At 36.1% G+C, this 27,616-nt stretch overlaps 1 protein-coding gene across 6 annotated transcripts in view; it reads right to left on the bottom strand.

Moving 5' to 3' along the window:
* The window catches only part of LOC108701467 (disintegrin and metalloproteinase domain-containing protein 23), an 83,314-nt gene that overhangs the window by 28,326 nt on the left and 27,372 nt on the right, over positions 1–27,616 (bottom strand). For all 6 annotated transcript variants that reach the window (XM_041576238.1, XM_041576237.1, XM_041576235.1 and 3 more), the window contains exons 4-14: positions 25,422–25,485; positions 21,685–21,767; positions 17,911–17,974; positions 13,455–13,527; positions 12,971–13,053; positions 12,253–12,318; positions 7,102–7,173; positions 5,504–5,670; positions 4,750–4,834; positions 3,520–3,610; positions 1,395–1,443 (exon numbers count right to left, since the gene is read on the bottom strand). In XM_041576238.1, the coding sequence (XP_041432172.1) occupies positions 1,395–1,443; positions 3,520–3,610; positions 4,750–4,834; positions 5,504–5,670; positions 7,102–7,173; positions 12,253–12,318; positions 12,971–13,053; positions 13,455–13,527; positions 17,911–17,974; positions 21,685–21,767; positions 25,422–25,485 (897 nt within the window). The remainder of the gene's footprint in view (positions 1–1,394; positions 1,444–3,519; positions 3,611–4,749; positions 4,835–5,503; positions 5,671–7,101; positions 7,174–12,252; positions 12,319–12,970; positions 13,054–13,454; positions 13,528–17,910; positions 17,975–21,684; positions 21,768–25,421; positions 25,486–27,616) is intronic.

Here is a 27,616-nt window from a genome sequence, read left to right as displayed (position 1 = left end):
GAGCCTCCAGCATGATTTAGGGAGAAATAAATGTTGGACAGATGGAGATCTGTGGGGCACTTACGGAGATACTATAATGTTCCCTCTGCATGTAACTGCTGCTTTGTGGACCCCAAAATGTTTGGCTCAGGATGTTTGTTCCTACATACCCCTCACCTCACAAAGCTGCATTTACTGTTCAGCTAATAGATTCATCAGATATAAAGGGTCATTTATGAATGCAAGTGCAGTGTGGCAAACGCAATTTTGGACACAAATCGCCATGTATTTTACCCCTAATGCAGAGTTCTTTCCCAAAATTCCAGAGTGTGTTTTGATGCAAATTGGGTGGAAGATGCCTCTAGCAATTTGTGTGCATACCTCCCAACTGTCCCTTTTTCAGAGGGACAGTCCCTCTTTTGACAGCTCAACCTGCAGTTAGGGATGTAGCGAACTGCCGATTTGGTGTTCGCGAGCGCCGTTCGCGAACACCGGCAAAAAATGCGAACGTTAGCGAACAGTTTGCGAACTTCGAACACCCGCTAAAATCGTTCGATTCGAACGATCGAAGGATTTTAATTGTTCGATCGAACGATTTTCATTCAAATCGAACGATCGAAGCATTCGATCGAATGCTTTTCATTCGATCGAATGCTTACAATCGTTCGAACGAATGGAAATCGTTCGATTTTTAGCGGTCGAAGGAATTCGAATGGTCGAATGGTCGAACGATTTGTATTCGAATCGAACGCGAACTCAAAATGCGAACGTCGCGCGACGTTCGCGAACATTCGGCGGACGCGAATGGTCGAAGTTCGCGCGAACAAGTTCGCCGGCGAACAGTTCGCTACATCCCTACCTGCAGTCCCTCATTTGTACTGGAAATTCCCTATTTTCTCTGCACTGAACAACCAGAAAAAGAAACAAAGTTTCTAACTTAATTGGCTTTTAACAGAGACCACAGAACACCTAACAGGTGCAAATAAGATACTTTGTAACAATTTTGAGACACAAAAAAAAACAATTTAGATAAGGAGAAACATTTTCAAACTTTCATAACCTGCCAAATTTTGTAAAATGAACATGGTAATTAGGTGGTGTGGCCAAAGAGGCGTGGTCAAAAAATTGCTGTTCTATGTGCGGAAAAAAAATTTGTCCCTCATTTTACTTAAAAAATGTTTGGAGGTATGTGTGTGTTGTGTCACTCCCAGAGTGGACCCACTATGGGATCTCTGGTGGCAGTAACTCTCCAGTGTCAATAGAAGAAACCCCTACAAGAAGAGGAAGGGCGGACGCATCGGCAACTATGTGGGAGTGCAGGAGCATGTTTTAATTGTAAATTAATTGTTTTAATTTGTAAATTATCCTCTGAAGGCTTCAGATACATTTTTCTTTTTGTGCTGCCAGAAACTTACCCTGTCTCCTCCATAATGCAACCACCAAAGTTCTCTGTGCAGTCACATTCTTTTCAATGAGAATGGAAAAGAAGAATGGAAAAGAGAGAATAGAGTACATTACATTAGCAACAAGCAAACAGAATGTGCTATTTCAGTGTTGCAGTTCTGCATTCACTGTGATCTAAGCCATTCTGACTTCAATCCAATGGCTCCAAATAAAAGTACAATATACTTCCAACAAAAATACCTTTTATAAATAGAAACTTGTTGCAAACATCATTTTCCTAATTTGTCTATATTATTCTTGTATTAGCTTTCAGATCAATTACTTATACATTCACACCCATTCACTCTGCTGTCTGCCAGAATACTGTTCAATTACTTTCATGTTGGTTTTAAAAGAGACACTTGAATTATGCGCTTACCCCCAACCTTGTGTATTATATTTAGTAGCAACGAAGAAGTTGAAGAAGCGATGCTGTTACAAACAGTGTACCCTTATTGTGTGGACAATACAAAGTTTGGAGGTAACTAAGGGTACACTGTTTGTAGCAGCATCGCTTCTTCAACTTCTTCGTCGCTACTATTGTTATATCACGCTGGGTCACGAGATTGGAAGAAAGCAGAGCTGCAAGCTGACGAGGTTTTGTAACGTATCGTGAGGGTATTGGAACCTTTTCATTTTGATTTAATTAGAACTAACCAGAAATATTCTGTTTAATAGAATGATATTCTCATTTTAAATCTTCAAAATGTCTGTGCAGTTGGTTTGTTTTGCCCTTTTTATTGAAAAGAATCATTTATTTTACAAGAAAAATATGTCAAGAAATGACACCACTATCTCCATTATCTACAATGGGTGATATTGTTTATGTACTCAGGTGGCATCCAGCTGTCCTAACAATGTTGTCTTTTGCCTACCTGAGACTTTTCCAGTGCAAAGTGGTACAGAAAAACTGAAAAAAATGTACACTTTTCCTGGGACAAAATGTTAAAAAATGTCTGAAAAAGTGTAGACTTCTTGGTTATGGCACAACTAGGAGATTAGCAAATCATGACTATTTTATTTGCGGCAAAAAGTGCCTGTATTTGACAATCTTATGTGGATATAGTACATGGTACGGGTATGGGACATGTTATCCAGAATGCTCAGAACCTGGGGATTTTTGGATAAGCGAATTTTCAGTATTTTGGTTCACTGTACCATAGGTCTACAAAAAAAAATGTAAACATTAAATTAACCCAATAGGCTTGTTTAGCCTACAGTAAGGATTAATGATATCTTAGCTGGGATCATGTACAAGGTACTGTTTTATTATTACAGAGAAAAAAGGAAATCATTTTTAAAACTTTGAATTATTAAAAGGTAATCTATGAGAGATGGCTTTTAGAGGGGGAATTGACTGGTATCAGGCCCCTAGAACACCCCTTAACTTGTGGCTCATGCAGACGTCGCTTCATTGCCAATATCCCAGATTTTAGATATACATATACTAGATATACCATGAGCTGGATGAATGAAAATCTTCATAGTCATCCCAGATACAAGTATTCCACAGATGGTTCATGAGGGGGAAATATTGTGGCCCTTAGGGTTCCAGCACTTGTTTCTGTTGGACTGATACATGGGGCATAGTATATTTCTAACAATAATTGTAGATGGGTGCATCTATTCTCCACATGATATAAAGTTGATACACAGGGCAGGATACAGTGAAAGAAAATGTCACATTAGCCTGCTTTCAATTCAGTGCATTTGGAGAGAGAAAAATCACCCATTTATTTTAATACATTTGGAATGAGAAAAACCTTGATAAAAAAAGCCCATTGATTTCAATGTATTTTGCGTGAACTCCCATTGAGTTCAATGTGTCATTTTTCAGCGAAATGAAACGGGACAGATTCGCTCATCACTAACATGACCCCTCTTCTTTGTTTTTCTGTAAACAGTACCCAATAGACATTCAGCTCCCTGGCTATTTACCTTGGCCTAGGCCTGTTTAGGTTGTGAAGTTTGATTGGATGCTAAGTATTAAGTGTTTACCTGTTTAATTCACTGTAAAAGTCTTAGCATTGTTTAGGATTGTTTGTCGGTAGCCATCTTCTCTAAACTGAAAATCGATACGTCTGGACTTATACTTACTTGATTTACGAGAAGCTGGCTCCCACTGGATACCAAGATTTTGTGCTAGACTTTGGGCCAGTTGCTGTGCCATGGACAACAACAGACCATACTGTAAGAAGAAAATCCATAAACTGTTAAAGGTGTTAGCAGTTGCCCCAGTGTATTTCTTGTGCAAGCTTGAAATCCTTTTAGGGGCAGATTTATCAAACTTCGTGATGAATTTTCTAATGAAAAAAAATTGAATTTTGAGCTATTTTTTGTGTACTTCGACTATGGAATAGTCCAAATTCGATTAAAATTTAGAAAAAAAATTGAAAATTCGAATATCGAAATTTATCATGTACTGTCTCTTTAAAAATTCAACATCGACCATTCACCATCTAAAACCTGCTGAATTGCTGTTATAGCCTAAGGGAGGACCTCCTAGAACCTGTTTGTAGTCAATTAGTGGACTTTGAAGAATCAACGTTTTTTTGGGGAAAAACGTCTAATCAAATTCGATCGAATGCGCTATTCCTTCAATCCGTACGATTCGAATCTGGCCCAATACGGACCTTTTCGACCAAAAAAAAACCTTCAACTTAATTTCGGTTGGTTTTTTTGAATTCCAATTTCGACGTTTTTTCAATTCGACCCTTGATAAATATGCCCCTAAATGCCAGTACAATGTTACTGATAACACAGACGGCTCAAAAACATAAGAAGACAGGGTTATAAAAAGCCCTTGTGAGCAAATGGTAGGAGTCCAGCCACAACCTCAGAAATGGGGCCCCTTAGGTGTCTAGTTAAGCCAAAGACCTAAATATCTTTATTATTAAGTGCCTGTGTGTGTGAATCTAGGGCCTAAGAAATGTTGAACATATAGAAGGATTGATCGCACAAAAGTTATATGGTGACACCAATTATAACTGGCTTTGTCTGAATGTCTCAACATTCTTTTGTAGGCATTATTATTATTATTTCCTTATTATTCCTCATAGCTGTGTACCGTGTAAAGGTACAACAAAATGTATGGTTATTAATAGGTGTATGTGACCATGTTCAACACAGCAGGACTAACATGTTCATTGTCATTTATTTAATGTACTTTAACCCTCCACCCCAAACAAAACAATCTGCCTGTGTTACTGGCATTTAAATATGTTTCTTGTATCATCTCCAGATAAATCACTGGGACATCTCAGTTAATAAAAGTCTTCATCACATGGCACAGACATTGTCAATGGAAAAAGAATTTGATGCAGTTACCTCATTAACCCCTACTCCTCTAGTCATGGAACATACTCCCCCAAAGTAGCTCATACTGCTTCTTTTATAGTGAAATGTCCCATTCCTGAAAAATAAAAAGTATCAAGGGTTGGGAACAAAACCATGAAACTATAAGATTAAACAAAGTGTAGTTTTCAAAAATATTAATTTTCCCGTAAAACTGCCCTGACAGCATGCCTGGACAGTGTTCCCCCTGAATGGTGGAAAAAAACAAGTGCAGCATATTTATTTACAGAGAGGATGGTCCTTTACCGTACTATTCACAGATCTACAAGAAAAACTTACCAGCCTCTCACCAACATCCCATTATACCAGGTCCATTAGGAAGCCACAGAGAGTACAACTGCCAGAGAGTTAGTAAATAGCTATGAATACAGTACTCGGAAAAAGCAGTCATGAGCAGTTATGCTCCTTCAACCATTAACAAGTTTCTGGGGGGGGGGCTGCTAAAAGGTAAACCCTATTGATATACTAGGCAATGTCATAATGATGGTTGTTGGGAAACTAGAAATGGTGGGTAGTGCATTATATTAACTGTGAGTGCAGAGGGCAAGTACCAACATATGTGGTATTACCTTGCGGGAAAAGCTTTTTTTTTTTTTTGCATACACCATTATTTGAAGTTTTTGCACTTTGCTGTATCACACATTTTGCCTTTGCGGAAAACAAATTTATTAGCACATTTTCATTTTGCATCAGTTATTGAACTTTTAAAGTATCTGTTGGCACATACGAGAGAAGATGTACTGCATCAGCATGCTGTTTGATATGATACTGTCGATATTTAGAGAAGTCATGGAGCATTTTTATAGGGTCTGGACCAATGGGAATACGATCCTTATCTGTCCATGTTTCCACAGCCACCAAAACCACTCGTGTATTCAGCTGCTCCTTGTAAACCTGAAAGTCAAGTAAGAAGAGAAACACAATCAATATTTTTTCAATTAAAGAAATGCATTTCAGAGCTATACAAAATATAAAAAAATATAACTGTTTTGATACCTGGCTATTAGGGACATCTTTGAGAATAAAGCATAAATGTGAAGAACTATTAAAGGGGCACCACCTTGTTCAACCCAAGAGCAATGAATTTGGTGCTTGTGCTGGAACACAAAGCCTTTCTGGCTGTTTAGCACCCTCCTCGCACGAGGAATATCACCCCAAAAATGCAAAAAAATTGTTATGGAAATGCTAAATAGAAGGATTATCAAATGGTAAAACTGTGCATGTGACTATTCTGCTTGTTCCAGCATTTGACAAATGGAATAGCAACTCAGCACTGTTTCCTGAAAGTAGGGCAAATCTGAAATGAGAAAGATGGCTACATTGAACTCGTATAGGAAAACATATCTTCTAAAAAACATTCATAGATTCTTCATATTTCATTGCAGAGATCTCGCAGCAGCAAAAACTTAAAGAATGATCTAAGTATTCAACAGAATAAGTGGCCAGATGAGATTGCGCAAACACAGAAGCTTTCATGACTAGCCTTTGATAATGTCAAGTTTTTGTAATAACCCACTTTTGAAATTGCTTTGAATTGTAAAGTGTACAGAAACAACATATACTATACCTCAATCGTGAATACAGATCAAAAACTACACAAATTAGCAATGACTCATATATATATATATATATATATATATATATATATATATTTATATATGATAGGCTTGTAAAGGCATTATATGCCTAAAGGAGACATTATGTGTGAAAATGTACCAGTGCATTTTACTCTTTTAGATATAGAAGGAATGTGCTTTAAAAAGTAGTGTTTCTGGTTACCTTATTGAAAATTTCTGCAAAACCATACTAGTCCCACCCATCCATTCCTCCTTTCCCAGGCTGTGCAGTGGAGCCGGCAGCACTCAGCACACTGCACTGTAGGTTAGGAACCAATCAGCAGCTAGGCTGACCTGATAGGGAACTGAAGCCTGTCTTTGCTTGTGTGACTGCAGGGCTGTGATTGGCTGTCCTCCTCCTACTGTGTTTCTGGCAGGGACAGTTAGGATACACCCACCCCTCATTTGAAACTGGGACAGGGGCCAGAGAACATCTATAAGGAGCTCCAATAAAAGGCATATTCCGCTCCAGTTCTGGAAAATCTAAAGTAATCTTTAGACATGGCACTCACCAGGAATTTAAGAAGTGTACAACAGCCATGCAACTACATTTACAGAACATTTCTAGCAATCAGCATGCATTCTGCATCTCAAAGCTTTAAACTTAGCATTTTTTGACAATCTCAAACTGAATGGCATTTTCCATGCCAACAGCTACCATTTTGGATTTATTTATTATCCCAGAACATTACATTTGGCTAATACTTACAGAATCCACAAGGTTGACAACAGATTTGGCAAAGTTATTTGTGTACATATGTGAAGAACGGTGTTTCTTGTACTGGAGAAAGAGAAGAATATAAAAAGTGGATGAGTTGTCTGTAATGTAATGTTTATGTGATTGCAAGATTTCAGATGAATAAAACAAGGTAATTTAGAGCCATTAAACACACTTTTTATTTTCTGTTTGTATTTAGTTAATTGAAAGAAGTAAGTAAAGTCATGCACCTGGGATGTAAAAATATCCAAGCCATATACACCGGTAATGGGACTGAACTAGGCAAATCCATAATGGAAAAGGATCTTATAGCCCTTGTGGATAATAAACTTGGCTGTGGCAAGCAATGCCAGTCAGCAGCATCAAGGGCAAATATAGTCTAGAACTGTATTAAAAGGGGCATAGATTTGCGGGAGGAGGGGGTTCTTCTTCCGCTGTACAGAGTGCTGGTAAGGCCCCATCTAGAATATGCAGTTTTGGTCTCCAAAGCTCAAACAGGATTTTGGGGTTGTTCACGCTGGAAAAGAGGCACTTAAATGGAGATATGATAACTATATGGAGATATGTATAAATATATAAGGGGATCATATTATAATCGCTCAAATGCTTTATTTACAAGTAGGTCCTTCCAGATGACAAGAGGGCATCCATTCCAATTAGTAGAAAGGAGATTCCATCTAAATATTTGGGAAGGGGTTTTCTACAGTGAGAGCTGTGAAGATGTGGAACTCTCTCCCTGAATCGTACAGGCTGATACATTAGATATCCACGGACTAGTCCGATTGCCATTTTGGAGTCAGGATGGAATTTTGTCCCCCTCTGAGGCAAATTGGAGAGGCTTCAGATGGGTTTTTTGCCTTTCTCTGGATCAACGACCAGTTAGGCAAGTTATATATTAGGCTTAAAAGGCTGAACTTGATGGACGTGTGTCTTTTTTTCAACCTAACTTACTGTGTTACTATTCCAGTTTCTTATTTAAATCAATGCATGGTTGCTAGGGTGATTCAGACCCAAGCAACCAGATTGCTGAAATTGCAAACTGGAGAGCTGCTGAATGACTAAATAACTCAAAACATGAGAACCAATAACAAATTGTCTCAGAATATCACTCTCTCCGTCATACTAAAAGTTAACTCAAAGGTGAACAACCCTTTTAAATGGTAAAACAAATAAAACCATTTGTGTCACAGTAAACACCATGCAATGCTAAATAGACAAAATATACTTATAGTTTGGTCACAATAAGGGGCCTATTTATTAAACTTGCTAAGGTCCAAATTACCCTAGTAACCATGGATCGATTGACGAGACTGGAATATGTATAGGACAGGGTCTGAAGAGAACGATAATTAATACAATGTAGGAATAAGAATACATTTATAGCCAGAGCTTTTGTTTTTTAGATGGGGTCAGTGACCCCCTTTTAAAAAAACTGAAAACAGTCAGAAGAAGAAGGCAAATAACTTAAAAGCTTTCAAAAAGAAAAAAATAAAGGCCAATTGAAAAATTGCTTAGAATTAGCATATTCTATAACATACTAAAATTTAAATTAAAGTTGAAGCACCTCTTTAAGTAAATGTAAAGGTAAAACTGCCATTAGGCTAATATCACCTATAAAAACAATAATTAACCCAATAATAGCCCTGCCAGGCATAGTAGCAGCAATAAGAGCAGGATGACAGAAAAGCATGTTAAAATAATTTTGGTCAATGGTAACTAAGGAAAGTGAGGAGATGGTCCCTATATACTCCAGGTAAATTATTTTTATCATTAATATTATGATCTTTGAGTAGTGATGGGCGAATTCATTCGCCAGGCATGGATTTGCGGCAAATTTTCGTGTTCGCCGGGCGCAAATGTTTTCACAAAACTGTGGCAAAAATTTGCCATGACAAAAAACTTGTTGCTCGTCAAAATTATTTGGACACCCAATGACTTTAATGCATTTGGAGAAAATAGTCGCGCTTATAAAAATCTTCGCTCATGTAAAGATTGACTTCAATACGTTTCGTAGATTTTTCTGCAAAGCAAAATGGGACAGATTCACCCATCAGTAAAAGTCTTTGAGAAGTTTTGTAAAAGCCCTTTTTCTCACTGCTAATCGAACAGAAGCTGCAGTACAATTAACGTACAGGGTATTCTAAAACACGGAGATGGAAAAAAACATTAAATATTCTTTTAATATAGATAAGAGCATTTGAGACAGTTCTCTTTATATTCTAGTTTGCCCTTGAGAAAGCTAAAGGGGATCTTGATGAAATGCAGTGAGTGAACCAAATATGGATTTGAGGCAGTGGGGATTGTGGAAGCAGAGTGGCATGGTACTGTAGCACACGCCTGACTGGTTAACACTATAACATTAGTAATAACCAGCAAAGTGTAAGGCTCCTCCTTATGTAAAACTTAATTGATTGATTGAATGAATGTATGTAGCACATGAATAATTGTACTCACTACAGTCTGCATGCTCTGAGTTTTATGTACATTCAGAAGATAGTGAGTTTAAAAGCCTTAGGGGCCGATTCATCAAGAGTCGAATATCGAGGGTTAATTAACCCTCGATATTCGACTGGGAACTAAAATTTTGCGCAAATCCTGCGATCGATCGATCGAAGGATTTTTCGTTCGATCGAACGATTAAATCCTTCGAATCGAACGATTCGAAGGATTTTAATCCAACGATCGAAGGAAAATCCTTCGATCAAAAAATCACAGGCAAGCCTATGGGGACCTTCCCCATAGGCTAACATTGACTTCGGTAGGTTTTATCTACCGAAGTAGGTGGTCGAAGTATTTTTTAAAGAGACAGTACTTCGATTATCGAATGGTCGAATAGTCGAACGATTTTTACTTCGAATCGTTCGAATCGTTCGAATTCGATCGAATTTAACCAATTCGATGGTCGAAGTACCCAAAAAATACTTCGAAATTCGAAGTTTTTTACATTCGAATTCTTCACTCGAATTTTGTAAATCTGCCCCTTAGTGTCCATGATGTGGAACATTTTCTCTAAAGCTTGGAAGCCCATTTGAGATTGCTTGTAATTTTTGGCACATGCAATTTTTAATGGACCCCTGCATGAATTTACTTATCACACAGGGTATGTGCCGAAAAAGCTCAGCTATCTTTATGTTTGTCCGATTTTTTTTATGAAGAAAAACATTGGCACCAAAAACTCAGAAAGTTTTTCTTCATTGAAAAAGCCCATTTGGGTCTCTCTCTCTCTTTTGTTAATAAAACATTATTTATGGGATATATATATATATATATATATGCACTCTTACCAGATATTCCAAACAATTTTGGGTGCGTGGGTCAATGTTGTTCAGATAAGATAATCAAAGGACTCGCACTTCAATTCCTTTTTCGTGAATAAACGTGTTAATTTATTTTTAGTTGCAACTAAAAATAAATTTACACGTTTATTCACAAAAAAGGAATTGGAGTGTGAGTCCTTTGATTATCTTATATATATATATATACATACACATATACAGTATATACACATACAGTAAAACCTCAATTTTACATCCCCTGTTTTCAAGTTTTCCCTCAAATTACATTCAAGTTTACATTTCAAGTTTATCCTCATTTTTTTGTGGTCCCACCTGCATAATCCATTTTTAACAGATTTTATGTTTTACTGGATTTTACATTTTTTTCTCATCCCCTGAAAAACGTAAAATGGGGGTTCTACTGTATAATATATATTTTGTGAGGTTGCTGCACTTGATCTATGATACTTTTCTGCCACCTACTGGTAAGATATTTATATACACAATATAGACTTGTGGTGCACATGCGGCAATCCTAACAGATGAGTTTTGCATATAATTCACATTTTCAAAATTTTTTCTAGTTATCTCTTACAATTATAAACCAAGAGGAAGATGCAAAATTACTATGACATTTGCAGTATTGTATACAGCAGTATTCAACCACAAACACTTAACTTAGACCAAATGAAAGGGGTCATCCACCTAAAACTGTTTTTTAATAATAAAAATATAATTCTAATCAATTTATACAAGTTTTAATATAAATTTAAATGCTGTTGAAAGCAGTACTCTTTCTGTTTACTGTTCCTACTCCTGCTCCTACTTCTAAATGTGCTTCACATTTAAATAAACTTGTAGTATGTTATAAAATGGCCAAAATTCTAAGAAACTTTGTTTATTATAGTTTTTGAATTATTTGCCTTCTTCTTCTGACTCTTCAGCTTTCAAATGGGGGTCTCTGACCCCATCGGGAAAAAAATGCTTTGTAAGGCTACAAATTAATTGTCATTACTACTTTTTATTATTCATCTTTCTCTTCAGCAGGGCTGTGGAATCAGAGTTGTGGAGCCGGCAGACTCCTAATAACTTTTACATATAAGCACTGCAAATAATCAAATAAGATTTAATAGCTTCTATTAATAAATAAAAAATTAAAACCAATTGCAAATTGTCAGAATATCTCTTTACATCATACTAAAAGTTAATTTAAAGGAGAAATAAACCCTAAAAATGAATATGGCTTAAAATTCAATTTTTTATATAACGAACCTATTGCACCTATTTATATTCTGTGAGTACAGAATATACTGTACAATGTGAATGGGTCCCTAAGCTCAGTAAGTGACAGCAGCACAGAGCATGTGCAGTGAATCAGCAGAGAAGAAGATGGGGAGCTACTGGGGCATCTTAAGAGGCACAGCTCTTTACTGCTAAAGGGCTATGGTCCCAAAGTATTCCAGATAATAGATCCCATATCCATACCTGAAAAGTGAAAGGCAACTCCGAGAAGAGATAAGCAAATGTGAGTCAAGATATAGAAAATCAAATAATTAAGTCTCAGTAGCTGAGGGAGCGCAGTCCTGCCATTGGCAGAATATGGACTCCAGCCAACAGGATGATCACATTGCCCCCAGCATGACTAAAAGATTTGACACTTTGCAGCCTGCACTGTTTAGCTGGTCTGACAGACAGACTATTGGGTAACACTGCGCTGGGGAGGATAATATTGACACATATTGATAGTAAAGCTTGTTATACAGAACAGGAGCTCTGCACAGACTACCCATCTCTCTCTGTCAGGCTCCTAAAATGTGATGCCACAAATAACCTAATATTTTTGTTTATGCTTTTGCAGTCAGCTTACCATTTGATGGTCATTTACAATCATAAGTTCAATATATTTCATCTCCTCAAAAATTCCACGAGGTGCCTACAAGAAAAATAGCAGTATTTCACATGCTAAGGACTAACATGGCCGAGTGGCTCCTAATATTTTACCAAAATATAGATATACTGTATATATAATTTAACTTGCTAAAATGTTTTCATGCACTGGAGAGAATGCTATTTTCACTATTGTTTTCACAGCATATTCCATATTTATGGTCTTGGTGTAGTCTTTTGCATTTAAAATATTTCAACAGCTCTGTCTGTAACAGCAGGGTAGTTATTATGGAAAACTAACATTCTCACAAACACCTTTTTCCTGTAGTGGCTCCCCTATCTAAATGCACATAAAGGCATAAAAAAGGGGCAAGGAAAAACTACAGGCATGTTTATCCCTCTAAGTTAAAGCCAGTGTAAAATCTACTATGCTGCCATACAAGTACTATTTTGCTAACATAATCAGTGTTATGTTCTGTGTTTCCCTTTGATCTATGCAGAACTAGACTGTGATCACTAGCAACAATGGGTACAACATCAACAACGTCAAATGGAATCAACAGAAACACTGCAAATGCATTTGTTCATTGAATTTCAAATCAGACTCTCCTCCCCCCCCCAAAAAATATTCATGCTTCAGTCACAGTAAGACTAGATATAGAATGTTATAGAGTTTTGTAATTCTATCACTAACTCACAGGTAGAGCTCTTTTCCTCCTTCTTCGTAGCCATTCTGTTTGTACAAAGGGTGTCTTCTGGCTGTTGACCTTTCCTTCTGATTCTGCGATAAAACAGTAAAATAGATCAATTACATTTATGGGGTTATTTATTATAGATTGAGTTGTGTTTTTCCAGGGTCGTTTCACTAAAAACCCATCTTTTAACTCAGTTTCCTAGGTACTCAAGTTACCCTATGTATGCCTAATTGTACCACAAACCTCACCCATATAGAGGCAAGGTATGCTGATTTTATAGTCCACTTGCAAGAATTTTCCCACCAAACTAGATACAGTTGGAAAGTAAAATTGTACTTTTGACTAAAGTTGCATACAGCTAATGCTATATTTCTTTGTATCATTTTGTAGAATATAGCAGAGTTAGATATCAAGCACTTGCACTGAATATGATTGGGCAGCAAATGAATGAATGACCAGGCTGCAGAGTTAATATGAACAAACGTACCTAAACCATCTAGACGAACAGATATTTGGGACCCTGCAGTTCTTTCAATTATATGTGGCCGACTTGTGCTTTTCTAGAGAATGAACAAACAAAAACATGTAAATTAATAATTTATCAAAAATGTACTCCGTTATGAGCCATTCAGAACTAATATAGTGTACAGCAACCTAAAAAGCATTGGAGTAAATTTATTTTTTAGGAGCTAATAACACCAGTATAATGTATTTACATGGTAAAAAGTTATTCAGTTATAAGCACATGCAAATATGTTTTCTTTAGATACATATTTTATCATCAGCTCTAATGCAGCATAAACACTAACTCATTCAGTCTCATTTATAATGAGCTTAAATAATACATATGATCTGGGAAAAAGCCTTTATATATTAATGCATTTTGGGCATCTTCATTTCCTGACAATACTGGCCTTGAATCGTCCAAAATAGACAATATTGCGTGTGCTTCAACCACCTTATTTAACCCTACTGCAGCACCTCTTTGTTGCAAAAAGCGAAAACTTGAATTTATTAGGTCAAACAACCAGGCTTTGAATGGTGTCTATATGTGAGTTCAGAAGTGGGTATTGTGGAGAAAAAGTTCTGTAGGCCATGCTTGGCCCTCACATTCCAACCCCCCTTAGTGGAGTGGACAGTTTCAAAGTGCCCATGGGGCCCTTCTAGAAACTGTTTCAAGGCTTCCCTAAGCCTGTGTACCATATAAGTAGGTTCTTATCAGTATTATAGCTTGTTATTGTATTCCTGTCCTTAGGTAAATCGTCATTGAAGATACATACTCCATAGAATTTCCCATACATCTAATTGGATATTGAGACGTATTCACTATCACTCCCCTGTACTTCCTTCATACTCCCTTTACATAGCTTTCCCATGAAAGCCCTTAGCAAAGGGTATATAATGTCTGGTCATCCTTTGTTCTGTATTATGTCTCACTTGAGTACAGCAACCACGAAGCTCGTGTATGTTTATTATATATTTAATAAACTTGGTTAACCCTTTGTACCTCAGGTGATCTCTGGTCTTTGGATTTTTCCCCAACAAATGGTGGAGAATGCGGGCATCGATCCCGCTATTATCTCAAAAGGCCAGTAACATGGGGAAAGAAAACACCAAGAATGCAATTATATGTAAATGTTTGCTAGTCAGCAATTTGGCAGCATTTTTAGAAAGCATGATATTTGCATTTAAAGGGGATGTCTGGCTTCAGAAATAGTCTGAATTTAAACAGCCCATGTGAGAAAACAAAACATTTTTGTAAATTATCTTTATTATTTTAAAAGTTTAGTTTTGAAGCTACAGACCATATAAGCTGTAGATTCACACTGCTGATCATATGTATTTTGTTGATCCAGTTGGCTGGATTCTGCCAGCCAATGGTATCAAAGATAGAGCAGAGAGAGTTTTTACAGTGCTGATTCACAGCTTATATGGTCTGTAGCTTCAAAACTAAACATTTAAACTAATAACAATGATTTACAAAACCTTTTTCCTAACAGGTGCAGTTCAAATTAAGACAGTTGTCTAAAGCTAAACATCCACTTTAGGAATAAAGAAATGATTTGTATATTTAATGAATAACGATAAATAGTATGTGAAGTTAAAATAATATTTTTAACTATTAAAGGTCCTTTAAAGGGGAACTATTTTGAGAATAAAATGTAATATAACCTTCTAATAGAAAAAGGAAACCTTCTATTAAAAATTCTGTACAATTTCTGAAATAATCAAGTTATTTTTCAATATCCCCTCACAATCTGTCAGTAGGAGTCAGAGTCAGATTTTGATCATTCAAATACATTGACATTTAAATACATTGGCGTGTGCTCCCTTTTAGCTAGATGTGTTAGTGTTGACTGTCTTTCAGAAAAAATGATACGATCACAAAGCGACATGTACAGAGATAGATGGCTGAGAGTGGAATACAGAAGAGTCATTCGATAATTGCAGGAATGATACAGAATTTTTAATATATCCTGGAAAAAGGCGAGCACTCACAGGTCTTAAGATGCAAAAAAATAAAATAACTGACATTTTGGCTAATCCTATAGGAGAACGTCAGTTATTTATTTTCAATAAATTTCACAGATTTTTTGCATTTTAAGACCTGTGAGTGCTCGCCTTTTTCCAGGATATCTTACTTACTTTGCTGATAGCACCCAGGCACCAAACACCTTTCTTACGAGTAGTGCCGGCCCACCATTAGGGATGTAGCGAACTGTTCGCCGGCGAACTTGTTCGCGCGAACTTCGACCGTTCGCGTCCGCCGAATGTTCGCGAACGTCGCGCGACGTTCGCATTTTGAGTTCGCGTTCGATTCGAATACAAATCGTTCGACCATTCGACCATTCGAATTCCTTCGACCGCTAAAAATCGAACGATTTCCATCCGTTCGAACGATTGTAAGCATTCGATCGTATGAAAAGCATTCGATCGAATGAAAAGCATTCGATCGAATGAAAAGCATTCGATCGAATGCTTCGATCGTTCGATTCGAATGAAAATAGTTCGATCGAACGATTAAAATCCTACGATAGTTCGAATCGAACGATTTTAGCGGGTGTTCGAAGTTCGCAAACTGTTCGCGAACGTTCGCATTTTTTGCCGGTGTTCGCGAACGGCGTTCGCGAACACCAAATCGGCAGTTCGCTACATCCCTACCCACCATGAACCTATTTCCATAAACTAAAGCTTACACACTAAAATGTTGATTTTTGACAATCTCCCCTTTTAAATTATGTAACATTTTTAAGTGACTATAATTGTTTGCAAATTTGTACAATTGCTGCCCCTTCTCCCACAGACTTACAAACATTTACAAATCTTTGGTGCAGTAGAAGATAAGGAGGATAGCAATCTAGAAACAACTACTGTATAGATGCAAAGAAAGACACCACCTTTGCTATTCATTTCACTGTTTATAAATCAAATAAGGAAGCATGCATACAAAATATGAGCTATTCCCACAACTGCTAATCAGTTTGGAGAATAAAAGCTTTGTACTGAATACATTTGGCTGAGTAGAGGTTAGGAGCTACAAAATGTATGCTAAAATTATCCAAGCATGGAACACTTAGCACCATGATCTATGCTGTTGTCAATATGATTAATACCCAGAGCCTCAAAATGTGCACCAAAGAGGCTGAATGCAATGTGGCAATGACGACATTTCATTTTTTTTTTTTTGCAAGCTTATTTTTTTTTCTGCAGACAATAACAAAATTAACACATTCAGATCCTTGGTTTTAACAAAATATTTGCTCTTCAGAAGCCTGCCTGCCTGCATTACATAGAACATAAACAGTTCAAATAATGGACTGAATATTCAAAGCAAACAGCAAATTGAAAAAAATCTAACATGGATTTATATTATAACTCTTATTTTTACATTTTAGAATAAAATATTTCTCTATTGTATAGGTTGTCTTGAGGTTGGGGGAGGTATTTTTTTCTTCTCTTGGTACTTTATAATAAGTGGTAGAGCCACCAAGAGTTTCTTCTGCTGCATTTTTCATCACAGACAAGCAGGGAGACGGGAGAGATGCCCCACTTGGAAAGTTAGTACTTTGGATAGAAAGGGAGACATACCTCATTAAAGAATAAAAGAAAATAAAGAATAAATAAACAAAAAAAGTTAAATGCATAGCAAAAATCCTACATAATCTATGCAGCTAATGAAGATCAGCTCAGAAAAAAGCCCACATACACATTTAACATATATGTATATTATCATCAACCAGTAATCGGCAGCCTTCTGACTAGCATTGGACTCCAGCCCTTAAGAGGGATATAAATGAGCTGGAGAGAGTGCAGAGATGAGCAACTAAACTGGTTAGAGACATGAAAGACTTAAATTATGAGGGTAGACTGTCAAGGATGGGCTTGTTTTCTCTGGAAAAAAGGCTCTTGCGAGGGGACATGATTACACTTTACAAGTACATTAGAGGACATTATAGACAAATAGCAGGGGACCTTTTTACCCATAAAGTGTATCACCGTACCAGAGGCCACCCCTTCAGACTAGAAGAAAAGAACTTTCATTTGAAGCAACGTAGGGGGTTCTTCACAGTCAGGACAGTGAGGTTGTGGAATGCACTGCCGGGTGATGTTGTGATGGCTGATTCAGTTAATGCCTTTAAGAGTGGCTTGGATGATTTTTTGAACAGACATTATATCAAAGGCTATTGTGCTACTAAATTCTATAGTTAATACGATATGGGTATGTTTAATTTATGTGAAAGTATGTAGGGGTGTGTGTATGGATGATGGGTTTTCATTTGGAGGGGTTGAACTCAATGGACTCTGTCTTTTTTCAACCCGATTTAACTATGTAACTATGTAACTATATAACTATGTAGCATCGGAGTCCTACATTGATAGATTTTGTGTAATGGATTATACTATGCTGCAAGTTATATACAGATAGGTGGTGTGCAACTTACAGAACTGTGAGTTATATCCACTGGATGTATTGTGTAAGTATGGGTTCCATCATCGAACATCCCACTGAAAAATCAAGAAAAGAAAGTTATATCACATATACTAAAGGCTAGCAAGTTATATTGTAATAACATATCTATTTTGTTTCTTTCATTGTGGTACCAAGTTTCTTACTATGGTAAATATACAAACTGCCTCCACAAAGGCACAAACAAATTTTCTGTCACTGTCCTAGGTTATGTAGTTTTACATTGTTGTACTTTAATATTGCAGGCATGCTCTGTTATACTAAAGGCAAAGCAGACAATTTTAAACCAATGCATTTTTGCACACAAATTTACAGCACACAAATTTACAGCCCATAATTCTAGTGGTATAGGATGCTGGGGGCCATACTATTCCTGTCATGAAATGCTAGTTCCATGCTGTGCCTGTCATGAAATGTGGGGGACCAAGCTGTTACTGCATTGAAATGATGGGTGACAAAGGGATGTACACATCCCTATATGTTCTGATACCTTGTCCAGGCATGCTTTGGCCAAGAAACTATGTTTACGGCTGGTTGCTTGGCTGGGGACCATTCAGGATGTCTATGAATTGCTGGTTGCTGGGGTCCCATTTAAAGTCACCATTATCAAGACAGCTCTGCACCAGGCAAGGATGCTTCCCAGCCTCCTCCACCTGTAGCCCCTTTTTAGTGAATTAGCTCATACAGGCAGTTTGTTTATAAGTATACATTATTATTATTATTATTATTATTATTATTAACATTTATTTATATAGCACCAGCATATTTCGCAGCACTGTATGTGTATATATATATATATATATATATATATATATATATATATATATATATATATATATAGAAAAGCCAGCATATTTCACAGCACTGTAGATATATATAGATATATATATATATCTATATATATATATATATATATATATATATATATATATAAAGAGCACTCATGGGTCTTAATACTTTTTTCGCTCCTCCAAGAAGATTTATTGGACTGAAATGTCAACTAAATAAATTTGCATAATTGTATCATTTATGGTAGCACTATGGCATATTTATTTTATATATATATATTACGCTTCCAATTTAACTACTGTAAAATAAGCACATTGACTTTTCAGAAACCCTTTGTTGTCTCAGATCTTATTTATAAAACGTTTGTTGTATGCATTTTATAACAGGCTGATCTGGCAGAGATCATAAAAGGACAATACTTCTCACTCAAAGTGAACTGCTAACCCACATGGAAGAAAGTGAAGTGAAATTATGGAACAAGGTCATTTGTGAAAGGCTATATAAATGTTTTCATTTTTCAGATGGATTGTCATTAGCATTCTTGTATAATAAATAAACTCCATTTAAGAGCAGATACTATATTTAAATTGCTGCTGTGTTCTACCAGCACGCAGTCCAACTTGAGCTTATTTGATTCTGATTCTAGAGCTAGAGCTATGTCAACATTACTTTAGCATAAGGCATTATAATTATAGGACATTTGCAGCTATCCACCTTCCATAGAGTGTTTTCTTATAAATTCAATGTTAGCCAGTTCCTACCTTATTTTCCTTCATTGTCAACATACAAGCTAATTCCAACAGATGTCACTATTGACCATGAAAATGACGTCTGTCTCAGCTGCCAACCACTCGCGATATTTCTATTTTTTGTGTAGCGAGGTATACATCTGCCAATCATAGAGGCTCATTTATTAAAGGTTGAATTTCAGTGGTTTTAGAGCCTTTTGAAACCACGATTAAATTCAATTTCTCTAAAATCACAAATGCCATGAAAGATCCATAGATAAAAAGTATGAATGAAAAAAAAAGCTGGGTGATATGGAAAAAAATCTAATTATCTCTAAACCAAAACAAATCAGAAAAATCTCTAAAAAGTCTGAATGGTTAAAAAAGTGCAACAAGATCAGTGCACATCCCACTGACTTCTATAGGACCTTGACGATTTTTACTTGTCAAAGTTTTGTGTTAAGAGTTTTTCTTGGTGAAAAGTTTTAGAGTTTTAAAGAAATAAAAAAAACACATTTTTAGAGAAATTCAAATTTTAGTAAATTGCTTTTAGTGTGCTTCATTAGTCATTTGAGGCTCCCATGTTTGGCTGTGGGGGTTTCTAAACTCTAGTTATTGACAGTAGGCAATGTAGGATGGTCTTATGACATGGCTTTTCAAAAATAGCAAACAAAACAGCTACATGATCTACATCCTAATTTTTCTTACAACCTGCAATAATTTTCACCATAAATGATGTTCAGTTTAGATATATAGCATACTAAACTCAGAACAGAAATTATATTTCAGTGTGCTTTAATGCATAGTGAAAATGTTCATGTTTGTCTTTAGAGCTGTAATTTTTGTATTTGTGTGTAGAGAGAGGTAGGAATTGTTGGGTCTTTGTATTTTAAGAAAAGGTACTGTTTATTGAGCCTTTATTGTGCAAAGACAGTGTCCTTCTATAGAGCCTCACATATACAGTAAATGATAAATTAAATCTCCACCGTTCTGCTTTAAAAAAAGGGGGGGAGAATGTATTTGCATTTCGGTAAATGGAAAAACAACAGTAATCAATGTCATGAGTCCATTATTCCGCAGCAAGAAAACTGAATCAGCTGGAAGCCAGTATTCACCAGCATCCTTGGCTTTAAAGGCTGAATTATTAAAGGTGCCTGGGGACACTTAAGTTGTCTGACTAGTGAGATACCCTTTCTGCTCTTGTACAACTCAGGCAGGGTGCTCTTAAAGGCACTTTCTTACAGAGCCAGAAATGAAATTTATTTTTGTTAATAATTTAATGGCCTGGTTTCCACGCTAAGAGTGAAGATGCTGACTTGCATTATGCATTCATTGCTGCCTACTCCTTATTATTCATTTACTCATAATAATATAACAGTAAATATACATTAGACCAAATATTTGAATTTGCTTTCTGTATTTTGCCTTATTTTTACATTATAATGTCAAAAATGTCCTTTACAACAAATAACTAAAAAATAAAAAAACTCATGGCAGTGTTCATCTATTAACAATGGGCAAATTTACTCAAAGCAACCAATCAGAAGTTAGCCTTGATTAGTCTCCTGCAAGTAGAATAACAAAAGCAATCCTCTTATTGGTCAGGTTTACTACACGCAAAATTGCCCAGTTTGAATATACGAGACACATTGGCACATTGATGTAATTTTTATAGGTAATTTAGCATAACAGAGTATACCATAATTCTAGGCAGTATCACAATGATTTGACAAAATCAATGACAAGTAATGTAACAAGTACTATGTGCAACTAATACTAATAATAAGTCCAAAATTATGTATGCAATATATTGCTGTACTCAATCTGGAAACTCTGCTGCACAAAAAGTATAGTCAATCCATGTATTGTATAAAAAATAAGATGGCACACACTGTATCAAATTGTGCTAAAACCTGATTTATTGAGATCTCGACACAAGAACTATGTGCTTTCAGTCATAAGGGAATAACAACATATAGTGCATTCAAGGTCATCACATGGCTACAGATGTGCAAAGCGTAATGGAAGAAAATAATTTACTCTCTCAATTAGCTGGAAAAGTAGAATAAATTATTTACTTACTAAATAAACAGTGGTTAGTATTTAGGAACATATTCCCTTACTGTAAACCATTGCACGTGGAAATAGCCACTCTTGAATTGTTGACCCCTCTGATGGTTATTTACATACTAAATAAACAGTGGTTAGTATTAAGGAACATATTCCCTTACTGTAAACCATTGCACGTGGAAATAGCCACTCTTGAATTGTTGAACCCTCTGATGGTTCCATGGTAGTAGCAATGTTCTCCTCCCTGCAGAACAAACAACAATATTGTGAAGACGCTATAAATAAAACAATACAATCATTATTGTACAATCATTATGACCTACAATTGCCCCATAAAGAAAGTTTGAGATTTGAATAACAAAAAATTATACTTCAATAGTTAGCTATTTACAATTGAGAGGTCATGAACAGTAATGCAGAGCTCAATAAAATCTGATTTTTATGGTATTGTGAGGGCTGCCTTGGGTTTGGCAGGAGTGAGATTCAGATCCTTCCCTACTGTGCACTACTGTGTTTATACCTTTACATAATGGGAATCATACATAATCCAACAATATGTTTTACAGCTCAGTAAACCGTACAGGCAAATAGAAATTATGTTATTCTTTTCATAAAGAAATTTCATATTATAGGGATATTTTCAACCCCAAAGCTAACTTTTTCTTCTAATAAGGATAACCAGTTGAAACATAATAACATATTTAAAAAAGCTACCTTTTAACATTTAAAAAAACAAAAACTTTTTAAGAACTTAGACCAAGCCTTCAATCCACACTGCTCATGTTCAGTTATGCTACACACTCTCCAGATCCACTGAAGCCATGCCTACTTTCTGATGAGCCCCAGCCCCGTTGGGGTTCTATATCTTGCCTAAAAAGGAAAAACCTGGAGGTATGCCTGGTACACCTGGTGCTGAATTTTTCTTGAACATGGTATACAATGATTTCACCAACTGGCCAACTTGTAGTTCTGTGCACGGGGCAAAGCAATGTGGAACTCTAGTTATGATAACTTGTATGGTTGTTGCACAAGGATGCATATGTACAGTTAAAGTTAGAGTCAACTCAATGGGCAGATCATTTTCATCTGCTAGAAACAGGCACCACAGAATTCCTACTACATATGCACCAAAGTTTGATGGTGTGTTTAGATTCAGATTCATGGTCTCTGATGGCCCATTTATTCCTTGTGGTATTTGGGAAGTCATTACATTTAATACTGAACATTTAGGGGCCCATTTACTTAGCTCGAGTGAAGGAATAGGATAAAAAAACTTCGAATTTCGAATTTTTTTTGGCTACTTCGACTATCGAATTGGCTACTTCGACCTTTGACTACAATTTCGAATCAAACGATTCGAACTAAAAATCTTTTGACTATTCGACCATTCGATAGTCAAAGTACTGTCTCTTTAAAAAAAAAACTTCGACCCCCTACTTCGCAACCTAAAACCTACCGAAGTGCAATTTTAGCCTATGGGGAAGTTCGATCGATGGATCAAAATCCTTTTTTTCGTTTGATCGAACTATTTGCGGTAAATTCTTCAACTTCGATATTCAATGTCGAAGGATTTACATTCGGCAGTCGAATATCGAGGGTTAATTAACCCTCGATATTCGACCCTATGTAAATCTGCCCCCACGTTTTTTATTTGTATAACAATCGGTAATAAAGGGCTAGTAAGACCATATAATCTACTGTTACCACTATAAAATTGTAAACTCAATTACTATTTTTTGGCACAACACTAGTCTCTAAAATTGCACTGGTTAAAAAGCCATATGCAAATCACTAAACTGTACTTGTGCATGAGGTTAAAGATGCAGTTTGCAGATTGTTCAGGCACAAGGAAACCCTCTATTTTGTCATGAAAGTACTTCTTGTATTTGTCATGAAAGAAATTTGAAATATAGAATTCTCTTCTACCTGTAATTTATCATAATTACTCGTTCATAAAAAAAAAAGAGAGCGCTTCAGAGCCAAGATTGCTCTGTGCTCATTATAAGTGAATTAAGATTTCATTGAACCACTGAACACAGTAAGTGGATCACTCTAAAAAAGCTTTTACACAACCACAATAAACCCAACTCAAAAATATTGAATATGGACATAATATTCTGCCCAACAATAATATAAAAACAGAAAGAATAGTTTGTTTATAAATCCAAGTAATGCATTTCAAGGTCTTAAGTTTCAAAACAGTCTTGGTCCATTAATTCTTTTGTCTAGTATTATGCGTAACCCATGTTTCATAATCAAGGTGGCACTCTCACTTTATGTACTCAAATAGGGGGTTAACTTTCTGATATTATAAACTGAGACTATGCTTCTATTGTAACATCTCTGTCGTAATATGTGTACAGGTATGGGACCTGTTATCCAAAATACTCAGAACCTGGAGATTTCCAGATAAGGGGTCTTTCTGTAATTTGGATCTCCATACCTTAAGTCTCCTCATTTAATCATTTAAACAATAAATAAACCCTATAGGATTGTTTTGACTCCACTAAAGATGAAATACATCTTATTTAGTATGAAGTACAAGGTACTGTTTTATTATTACAGATAAAACGGAAATAATTGTATTAAGTTTTAATTATTCTATTAAAATGAAGTCTATGGGAGATACCCTTTTTGTAATTTGGAGCTTTCTGGATAACGAGTTTCCGGATAAGGGATTCCATACCTGCACTAGGGATGTACTGAATCCAAGATTTTAGAATTTGGCTGAATACCCAATCCACTTCAGTCCGAACTGAACCTGAACACTAATTTGCATATGTAGATTAGCAAAATCACAGGAACAAGTCAGCAAAAAAAAAAAAACATATTCCTATCCATCAAAAACTAAAATCAAACAAGCAGCTTTGGGAGAAGCAGATTTTGCAATTTGCTTGGGGTTGCATTGCATGGCCCCTGGGAGACCAAAACATATGCTTTAAATGTCACATAAGGGGGCCAGACTATTGATCACAGCTGCCGCAGTCACTTTTTAATCACCAATGTGGCTGTCTGGGGGCTCCCAGAGGCTATACAGTGCTAGGCTCTACAAAAACTGCTGACTAGATGAGCAATTCACAAGCAAAATTAGTAGACATTTTAGTGCAACCAGATTGTTGCAAAGAGAAATAGCCAGGCGTCTTTGTTGCAAGCTACTCTAGGAGAAGGTCTCCAATAGCTACAGCCAACACGATCTCCATGACTGAGAGGCATTTTCACATAATCTTCCTCTTGGATTCCTGAATCAGCAACTGCAATGCTTGTGCTTTATTTAGCAGCTCTGCATTTTAGCAGCACACTACTGTAACACAATGTACCAAGTTTTACCAACCTGGTTACTGTTTTATAGGAAATATGTAGGAGGAAATATGTGTAAAGCATGACAGAGCTTCAGAGGGAGTATCATATGAACAAAGTAGGACTAATGACCTTAACTCAAGATAGACTTTTAAAAGCCACAAACTCGGTGGAATAACAATTATTGGTTAAGAGTAATTGCATGATAAATCGTAGTGAAATGTGTTAAAGAAGCCTGACAAACAGGGAATTCCATAACAAAATATGAAACAGAATCTTTTAAATAAAAAGATATTAGTATATCTTAATAAGATATTAATATAAAGCAAGATAAAACAAGAGTTACATGCAATAGAAAAAATGGCACATCGGGTGACAAAATGTTCATAATGGGACATATGAGACAATCAGGCAATGGTATAATTATTGTAATTCTTAGAAACAGTAGTAGAGTAGATTTTTCAGAGACTTGCTACAGGGTGGAGTTCTAAGGCATACCTGCAAAGATACTGCTTGAATATAAATATAATAACCGCTAGTATAAAATAAGAAAATGTGTTTTCCCATACAACTGTCCTGTGAAAGATTGGAATGTCCTTACCTTAGTTAATTTAGGTTTTCCATCATTATATTCAATCTCTGAGTAATCCGAGGATAATAAGTCACTGCAAGAAAGGAACAGAATTCAATGCGATTAACTAACCAACATAATAGCAAATACATTGACCAATAAAAAAAAGCTATCCTTTTTCTGGTGTAGCATTTTAGAGAGACATAGTTAAGAAAGTACAGTGTCTCATGGAGTATGCACAAAAAATTGCATGTTTGTAAATAGTAATGTTGCATCTGCTTCATTGTGAGTTAAAAAGGGGGTTTCACTCTAGATGAAGGTCTCTGTGTGAGACTGAAACATCGAGTAATAAATCTTTCTTTTTGTGCATTTACACTTTTTGTTTGACAATTCTTTAAATACTAGGAGTTCTGTCCTTGGTTATGTGTATTTTTTTGTAGTACAGGTTTTGAGTTTTTAAAGGGGAAAAACTTGAATTTTTAGAGACTTATTATACCCCAAAGCTGCTAAATATTCAAACTGAATCTCTATATACTAGGTATATAAATATATATATATATATATATATATATACACACTAGTGTGCAGGAATTTTTCCTATAATCAAATGTGTGTGGTTTGCATATTGTACGTTTACCCATCTTTCATAAATGCAATGATCTTAAGGTAAATCTTATAGGTATGGCATTGAAGTGCAGTTTTATTAAAGGTCGAATTGAAAATTCAAATTCAAATTTTCTAATTGATTTTATGATCAAAACTCCAAACTCAATTTGAGTTTTAATTCGAATTTGAATTTCAAGATTTATCACAATCTGGCCCTTTAAGAACTCGAATTTGACTATTCGCCACCTTAAACAAGCCGAGTTCATATACAAGTCGAATCGAGTTTTATCTAATTTAAAATAAAATGCGATTTGAGTTTTCGGGTTGGGAATATTCATCCGAGTTTTAGATATTCAAATTTTTTTTATAAATAACCCCCATTCGAATTTCGAATATAATCAAATTTAATAGAGTTAAATAAATTCGAAATTCGAACTTTAATAAGTGTGCCTCTAATTGAACAATATCTACATCTCAGAAAGGAGAAAAAACAACGTTAAGGTCTCACTGTTATTCTGTGCAAAACAATCTAAAAAAAGTGAAAACTGATGATTAGTATTTATAAGTATTACTTTTTTGAAAGGACAAAGTGGTAAAACTGTTACAAAGAGAAATTGTCTGAATACAGCTGCCTCATCTATTTCATTATAAAATGTATTGCAAGTGACTGAAATATTGTAGCCACTGCTGACTGCCTGAACTTTCCTTCTGCTAAAAACAACATATCATCTGTTTTGTGTCATCCCTGAGGAACACAAACTTCTACAGCTAAGCAATACTATAATAATTCCATTAGCTGTAACATATTGTGGCCATTTGGTATGTATACTTTTACTCAAATGCAGCACATCCTTTGTTCCAAAACTTCAAAAGACTGGTTTATATGTTATTGTATATTTATTCCTCATATAAAACCTCCAACTAACACCAGTAACATCCCGCAAGTATCCATCATAGTTAACAATTCCACTATCACCCCCTCTCCCCAGGCCCGGTGCCTTGGGGTTATTCTAGATTCTGCCCTGTCATTCACTCCTCATATCCAGTCACTTATTAAATCATGTCACTTCCACCTAAGGAACATATCCAAAATACGATCATTTATCACCCAAGATGCTGCCAAAATTCTTATTCACTCTCTCATCATATCGCGTCTAGACTACTGTAACTCTCTTTTAATTGGCCTCCCCCTCCAGAGACTGTCACCTCTCCAGTCCATAATGAACACTGCTGCGAGGCTCATACACCTCAGCAACCGCTCCTCCTCTGCCTCGCCATTCTGTCAATCCCTGCACTGGCTTCCGTTACCTTTCAGAATCAAATTCAAATTAATGACACTGACTTTCAAAGCACTTCATAACTCTGCCCCACCCTACATCTCTGAACTCATCTCTATATACTCACCCAATCGCTTACTACGCTCCTCTACTGACCTGCTACTCAACTCTTCTCTCATTACCTCCTCACATGCTCGCATTCAAGACTTTGCAAGGGCTGCACCCCTCCTCTGGAACACTCTCCCACGGTCTGTCCGACTTTCTCCCAACCTTTCTGCTTTCAAGAAATCTCTCAAAACGCACTTCTTTCGAGAAGCCTACCCTCACTCTGCTTAACTACCA

This window comes from Xenopus laevis, chromosome 9_10L (genome assembly GCF_017654675.1).
Source record: "Xenopus laevis strain J_2021 chromosome 9_10L, Xenopus_laevis_v10.1, whole genome shotgun sequence".
Taxonomy (NCBI): Eukaryota; Metazoa; Chordata; class Amphibia; order Anura; family Pipidae; genus Xenopus; species Xenopus laevis.
This window is presented reverse-complemented; position numbering and strand designations above follow the sequence as displayed.